General features: G+C 44.2%; 1 protein-coding gene across 1 annotated transcript; it reads left to right on the top strand.

Moving 5' to 3' along the window:
* The first annotated feature begins 2876 nt into the window (after positions 1-2876).
* On the top strand, positions 2877-6870 carry cldn11a (claudin 11a). The gene is made up of 3 exons (XM_076157305.1): positions 2877-3286; positions 3396-3560; positions 5340-6870. Exons 1-3 carry the CDS (start codon positions 3061-3063, stop codon positions 5600-5602), a joined length of 654 nt encoding a protein of 217 aa, XP_076013420.1. The 5' UTR covers positions 2877-3060; the 3' UTR covers positions 5603-6870.
* The last annotated feature ends 624 nt before the right edge of the window (positions 6871-7494 follow it).

Genomic DNA, 7494 nt, shown 5'->3' with positions numbered 1-7494 from the left:
ATCAGCCAAAAAAAAGCTCCCCTCCAGAATATCCTTCTAGTGAAAGCTTCAGTTTTACATGAGAGAGCCAGACATCATTTATCATTACTGTGATTTACACCAAAATACAGAAATATTATTAACTTGTCAACAACAGGCCGTGGGCTGAATGCAGAGCTCACAAAGGCACCGGCTGCCATCCAACAATCCAGTCGGCGCGTCAGGAAAATGAGAAACGGGGGAGACGGGACGTGTTTTTGTCTCTATATTGTTTCTGTAGATGGATAATAACAGTTAGATAATGCATGAGGAACCTCCATGTCACAGCTGTATCAACCCATCATCGTCTTCTGCTGCGGTTCATCACTGATTCTGACTTGACAACTCGGTGAAAAAGCACCCAGCACTCAGCCAGGGCCAGGGTGACTCATCCAGTATGGCTGCCACTCCATCACGGTGGGGACGGCTCTCTCCCTCTCTCTCCCCTCTCTCTCCCCTCTCTCTCTCTCTCTCCCTCTCCCCTGCACCACCTTCTTCGAAAGTTCTCTTCTGCTCAGATGCTCCACCAACTCACACACACACACATGGCACCCTGCCTTGCCTCAGGATGGCTAAATCCACATCATCCCTCTCTACCGGCGTCACTGTTGTGATCCTCACTCCATTAGCATAATATTCCCATTCCCATGCTGGCCCACTCCTCCCCGTATCAGACAAACTGCGACGGGAATCATAGTGGGATACATCATACTCACTCTCACTCTCACTCTTCTTCTGCCGTGCGACTCCCTCCTTATCTGTCTCACTCTGCCTCTCTCTATCATTCTCTCTATCTAACTCACATACACACAGTCATTTCTTTCCCTCTCTGAGTCTGTTCGGGATGCCACTTAGCTTTATCCTTTCATTTCGCTGCCTCGGGTTCCTCCTTTCCTTCTTTTTCCGTTAAAAAGGATACAGCGTGACAGTGAGAGTAATGGCGCCTTTCTCTGTTTATGACTTTCTCCAACCACTTACCCCAATCATCTAAAACGTGTTTCTATCTCGCCACTTTCACCCCGGAGGTAACAGTGTCTTTGTTGGGAATGTGGCTACACTTTCACCATAACTCAGTGAAGCTTTCCACTTTTTTGGTCTATATTTGACTTTTGTTGCCACCTTTTTGCTTTTAAAAGAGCCGTATCGGATTTCACGCACAATTAAACCAAGTATGTGCCACACCTGCAGCCCAGTCATGGCCAAATCACCATCTGCAACAGCCACAAACAAGACAGAAATCATTCAAGCTGCAGGGTGAGCCAGGTTTGGAGCTGTGGCCTGTAGATTGTGTGTCTGCGGCTGGAGGGCTTGCTGGGCCATTGCAAGACCTTGTGGAGGAATTAGGAGTGTTGAAACTTCAAGATTACCCAGCCTGCCTCTGGCTACCCCACTAAGCAGTTCACTTGTGTAAAACCCAATGACGGAAAACTTCTGGATCTACTAAAAAACTGAAGTTAACCTCCGTGACTCAACACCAACTGCTCCACAGTGAAAGCCATAATCAATTATCTTCACTGGAAGGCTTTCACTTTGAAGCAGCTGCAAGGAGGAGCTAGATTTGTATTATCAGCATCGCACCACTGCAACAAAACTCTGCGACTCTTTTGTTTTTTCTGGTCGCCGTGATGCAAAAATACTTCAGGGTGACAGAGGGAAGGAAAACCGCACCGACGCCACTGAGAGGCAAATATCACTGCACACACACATGTGAATATCAATGAGGCAGAAAATCACTGCCTTCACAGGTATTGACATCTCTCTCTACATAATAAGAGTCAGGTGGCGTAAATGTGGCCCAGTCGGCGACAACAACAGCAACAAAATGGAACAGAAATTGGCCAAACACACTATTACAGCCAATGACCTTGTGGGAGGGGAAAGTATCTGAATCCTCCTGTTTTCCTTTCTGTCTTCCTCTTAGTCTGATTGCTATTCTGCAGCCACAACGCTGGCCTGATGTGCATGATGGAGGGATTACTTAACTTCATCCAACAAGGACAGAAGGGAAGACTGTGTCCTGCTCTGTCTGAATGTCAGCTGTTCAGACACTGGTGGAACCTGTAACTACTGTTGTGATATGTCGCCCCCTGTTGGCGAGTTTAATTCTCACCCAAAACATTAAAATAAATGTTGCTTTGCCTCTCAGTGGATTAAAGCATAAATGCAGAGTGAATAACGATCACTGCTTTTACCATTAATTTGCTGTCCAGCTGCTATGCAATGTAATTCTGAGTAACTACTAAATTCTATACTGAGTCAGAAAGCGAGGTGAGTATGGCATTGTAATAAATGAAAATGGATAATTAATCGAGACTGTTTTCTGGGTTGCAATAAATTCATGGATCCAATTCGAAAAAGCAAAAGATTTTATTAGATACTGCAGATTGTATTTATGGCTCACGTCCCTTCACCCACTGCTAACACATAGAATGGCTTGTTTACCGTACTAATACTGCCGAATGTTTTACTGCTATTCCTACTTGGTTACGTGTTTGATTATATGTGATTTGTCTACATTGTTATTTAAACTTGTGGAATGACAGAAGTGCAAAATGTGAAGTATTGTGTGCGTTGGAGGCTTTGAAAATGAATGGGAAGAGGGAAGTTCAAAAAACGACCAGCAGATGGCAGCAAATCACCTATTTTTTTAAAAGTCACAGCCAGTCAGTTTCGCAGTGAGTTATTGTGGTTTGGTGGAAGAAAGGGAGAGACAATGAAAGAGGGGGGATGTATATTTTTCCGTTTTTGGTCGGCAGGCTCAGCATCTGATTGGCTGGCGTTTTTTTCTCCCCTTGTGAATTTTCCCCTATAAAACTTATGATGAAGTAAAAGCTTCATACTTTTGAAGTGCGCACCAGAGCTCACTTGGTGGAATTTACTGACTTGCGGGGACGAGTATAGGCTTCAATTGGATTCTACCTCTACGTTGGAATATCATATCTAACTTTATAGCTGCCGTATATTAATCAACATTTTTCCCCGCTTCTATAGATTAACTCTTCTCTCTGTTGTTTAATTGGCTTTCACGCACTACTTTGCGTCATGGCGAACTCGTGTCTCCAATTAAGCGCCTTTCTGATGAGCTTCATCGGCTGGCTGGGAATCATCATCGCGACAGCCACCAATGACTGGGTGACCATGTGTAAATACGGCCTGAACACCTGCAAGAAGATGGATGAGTTGAGCGCCAAGGGCCCCTGGGTGGACTGTGTCATCTCCACTGGGCTGTACCACTGCGTCTCCCTCACACGGCTCCTGGACCTGCCAGGTTCTACATTATTTTACTTTTGACCTCTTATATTGTAATTTAAGTCCTTTTTCTTTAACACAAGGCTTCTGCAGAAATGTAAAAAACCAGCATTGTGTTGTTTGTGCAGCGTACATCCAGGCCACTCGTGCCCTGATGGTCACAGCCTCCATTCTGGGTCTCCCGGCAGTGGGGCTGATCCTCATGTCCATGCCCTGCATCAGCTTGGGCAATGAGCCCCAGAGCTCCAAGAACAAGCGGTGCATCCTGGGAGGAGTGCTGGTGCTCATAGTGGGTAAGAGACTGAGCTGCACTTTACACTTATACTTATTTAGCAAACAGAGGCTGAGGGGGTCAAGGGCCGGGGAAAATTGAAAATCATCAGTTTAAGTTGTGTGTATGCTCACACACACGCAACTTTCCTGTCACTGACCTCACTTAACCCCACTTTCAAAGCTTATGAGCTTCTGAGACCATGCCTGGTTTCCTCCCTCGGGTAGACACACACGCATACATACATACATACACACACACACACACACACTATTATGATCTGGTTCCATCCATCCCTCCCCCCCACAGATCACATTCCTCTCCTCCACCTACTCTCATCCACACCCTGCCTTGTCCCGACCCGCATGGAAACTCATTCCCTGTGTTGTCCGGTTTACTGTGCTTATAAATATTTTATTGGTTGCCACAGCATTTTCCAACGCCTTTGTCCCTGGACTCCTGTGACCGTTGTTTCAATTTTCCACTGCCCCCGTCATAGCTTCTGCAGTGTATCCAACAAAAGCAAAACATCATCCAATAACCCTATGCATCCTTGTGAAACAGTTAAACCCCTGACTCCATTAATTGATTTTCTGTTTTGTCATGCTAAGTGCAGTGTGTGTGTGTGTGTGTGTGTGTGTGTGTGTGTGTGTGTGTGTGTGTGTGTGTGTGTGTGTGTGTGTGTAAATCCACTCGCTGAATTGCTTCTCACAGGTTTCATTCTGGCAGCAGAAGGTTTAATAATTTTGTTGACTTTGTCCCGTGAAGCTTCGGTCAGGGAGCTTTTCAATCCTCTCTTTATCCCAATAGGATTTCTCATCCTGCTACTGTATATTCAAACTGTATCAGCGCTAAAAGGATTTCATACTTTATTAGCTTCTGTGGTAGTCCGTACTGGCAACAATCCAAGGTAGATGAGATGTGTCTTTGTCAGCTGTACAGAGAGTTAATATTTATGTTAGTTTTACAGGCTAAGCTCCTTTTCTGTAGTTCAGCAAAAAGCTTAAATAACACCGCAGAATCCAGATGCCCTCTAATATTTTTCTCACCATTCTTTCTCTTCTATATGCATGCAGCATATTGTGTAATTAATGTATCAGATCTAAACCATTCCTCTGTTCTTGCTCCACTTTTGCAGTAAAAGTTCATCAAAAAATTGTAATTAAGGTATAAAGAGCATTAAGATCTACTGTAGGTCATTGAAGACACATGGGAAATCGTATGACTGTTTGGATTTGCTCAAACAAAGAGCAAAACTATGTGACTTGCTCTATAAGTATGTATTGAGTGTAGTATTGTTTCCCAGATCCACTTTTCAATGTCAAACTGAATCATATCAAATATATATGAGCCAATGTAACACACTGTACATGGTCCCTTAGGGCTTTATAGACCACACCACAAAATGCTCCAGACAGAGCTGCTGCTGTCTAAGAATACAAGGAAAAAACTCTTAACAAGCTTGAACAAATATGGGAATAACTTGACCTTTGGACACATGTTGGTGCTTTACTTGAGGAAGACATTTAGCTGTTTACTCTGGTAAATATACAGATCACATTATTGGAATACATTTTGCTGCTGAGGGTTACTTTAGTGTTTTGGTGTAATATTAACATGTTCAGGGATTTGAATGCTTGTTCCACCAGTGTGGTTTGGGTTATTTGCACACACACGCACGCACCCACGCATGTACGCACACACACACACACACGCACGCACGCACACACACCTTACCTTCTGCTGCACCCTTTGGCCTCCCCCAGTTCATCCCTGACCTCTTCTGCCTGTCTGTCCTCAGGGCTGTGCAGCATGGTGTCGACCGTTTGGTTCCCCATCGGCGCCCACCATGAGCACAGCCTCATGTCGTTCGGCTTCTCCCTCTACACCGGCTGGGTGGGCACTGTCCTCTCCCTGCTGGGTGGCTCCCTGATCACCTGCTGCTCCACGGAGTCCTCATCCAGCGGCTACCACGACGACAACCGCTTCTACTACTCCAAACAGGGAGGGGGCAACCCGCCGGCCGCCTCGACCACCAATCACGCCAAGAGCGCCCACGTCTGAGGCCTGGAGACATATTGACACCTGAGTGGACGTGTAAGGGACAGTAACACCATATGTGTATATAGAGACACACTGAAACGGAGACAGAAACACTCAAACACACATTCAGACACAAACAAAGATGGAGACACACATACACGCTTAAATACACACATTTTCTGAAGGAGCACACATACATGTATCACACAAAACAAAACACACAGAGAACAAAGACTTTTGTTATGGGACGGATTGTTATTGGTGTCACAGCGCTCGTCTCCCCGTCTCCTCGGGTGTGTGTATGGACTCACCCCTCGGTTGCGTAATAGAGCAACTCCATAGGTCACTACTTGCACAGCAGCCCGGGCTCCTAATCAGCACGGTGACGCTCTTGAGCTTTGATATTATTTCCCCATTTAGATGTAAGTAGATATGAATGTGCGAGTGCCTTTCTTGATAAATATGTTTCTGGATATATTACAATATCTATTGTTTTGACGTGAGCAGGATTTGACAGTGTTTATGTTGAGTAATGCAAATGTGTTTTTAAATGTTGTCACGAAAGGTTTTATGTACTTTTTAGACAGTATTTTGTCCTGGAACGCCACATCTGATTCAATTTAAAAAAATCGCACTGTTTTCCAATCAAATGCCATATGGTTAATTCCCCGAGCTGATTAATTAAAGGGGACATACGCTTTTTTAAATTGCCTCTTCAGTACTATAGGGAGTGTGTTGTTGAACGTGATCAAAGTTGTAAAGTTCCTGCACTGCTCTGAAAGCTTCATCAGTATTAGTTAGACACAGTTTGTAAGGTTAGAAAAAAGTAAAGGCCCCGTTTTCACTCAGTGTGCACGGTGGTTCTACTGCACGTGCGAGTAGAAGTGGGTCAGCATGTTTTTTGCACATTAAAGCCAATGTTGCCCTGCGAGGTGAAATCTGATGTTCAGTTCCATATCTCCATCTTTGGATCGTTTTTCAGCATACTAAGTTGTGCTGTTTAACCTGCTTCTGTGTACAAACATCCAGTGATAAAAACAACTCATCTAATGGAATCACAAGGGTTAATTTGACACTTTGATTACACTTCTTCTCTTTCTTTACGTACAGTAGTTTCATAGACAAACTGTGCAAAATACAACTTTCAATGTTTAGCTTCGGTTTCAGAAATGTGATGACTTGAATGTTCAATATATCAAAATGACTCTGAGCTGAGGGTTCAATATGGTTATTTAATGTTTCACTGGTTTTGTTCTTGTTTGACTTTCTATAATAAAGGTAAAAGTTGAAAACGGCTTTGTGTCTTGTTTCTAACTCGAGATTCTCATTCCACACATTCTCCTCTTTCCCCATTCTTGGTACTGGATTACAATGTGTGTGTGTGTGTGTGTGTGGGGTGTGTGTTTGTTGTGTGTGTGTGGGGGGTGTGTGTGTGTGTGTGTGTGTGTGTGTGTGCAGTAAAATACAAGGACAAGGAGAAAAACAATACTTAGGGTCATATCAGTCATGTGACCCACTTCCCCCCCCACACACATACAGACAGTGTGAGAGGCAGATGGGAGGGAATAGCTATGTGCTGATTAAAGTATCTGAATGCGTGTGTGTGTGTGTTTGTAGTGTAGCTGTTCACATCAAGGTCACTGAGTCACATCATAGCTATTATACGATACATTGGTAACAATACGTGTCATCTTATTGTGAACATTTCCCATATTTGCATGCTCATCATCTTCACAACTTCTGTGTGAGGAGTGTGTGTGTGTGTGTGTGTGTGTCTGTGTGTGTACAGGTTTGTATGTGTATGTGTGTATTCTCTGCTATGTAATGGTGTTCCAGGCATGGAGCCATTGCATCCACAGGAGGCCGGTGGGATTGGTTGTATTATGCACAAATGTTGCTCACTGAAATGATTC

Source organism: Genypterus blacodes, unplaced genomic scaffold (assembly GCF_046128005.1).
Source record: "Genypterus blacodes isolate CSIRO-AG114 ecotype Tasmania unplaced genomic scaffold, CSIRO-AGI_Gbla_v1 ptg000073l_1, whole genome shotgun sequence".
Taxonomy (NCBI): Eukaryota; Metazoa; Chordata; class Actinopteri; order Ophidiiformes; family Ophidiidae; genus Genypterus; species Genypterus blacodes.
Note: the sequence above shows the minus strand (reverse complement) of the source record. Positions and strands in the feature narration are given on the sequence as shown.

What these genes read in the sequence shown, in the direction of transcription:
- cldn11a (XM_076157305.1), top strand. Translation starts at nt 3,061, where the DNA reads ATGGCGAACTCGTGTCTCCAATTAAGCGCCTTTCTGATGAGCTTCATC. An exon ending in ACGGCTCCTGGACCTGCCAG is followed by an intron (nt 3,287 to 3,395) that starts GTTCTACATTAT and finishes TTGTTTGTGCAG; the next exon opens with CGTACATCCAGGCCACTCGT. An exon ending in AGTGCTGGTGCTCATAGTGG is followed by an intron (nt 3,561 to 5,339) that starts GTAAGAGACTGA and finishes GTCTGTCCTCAG; the next exon opens with GGCTGTGCAGCATGGTGTCG.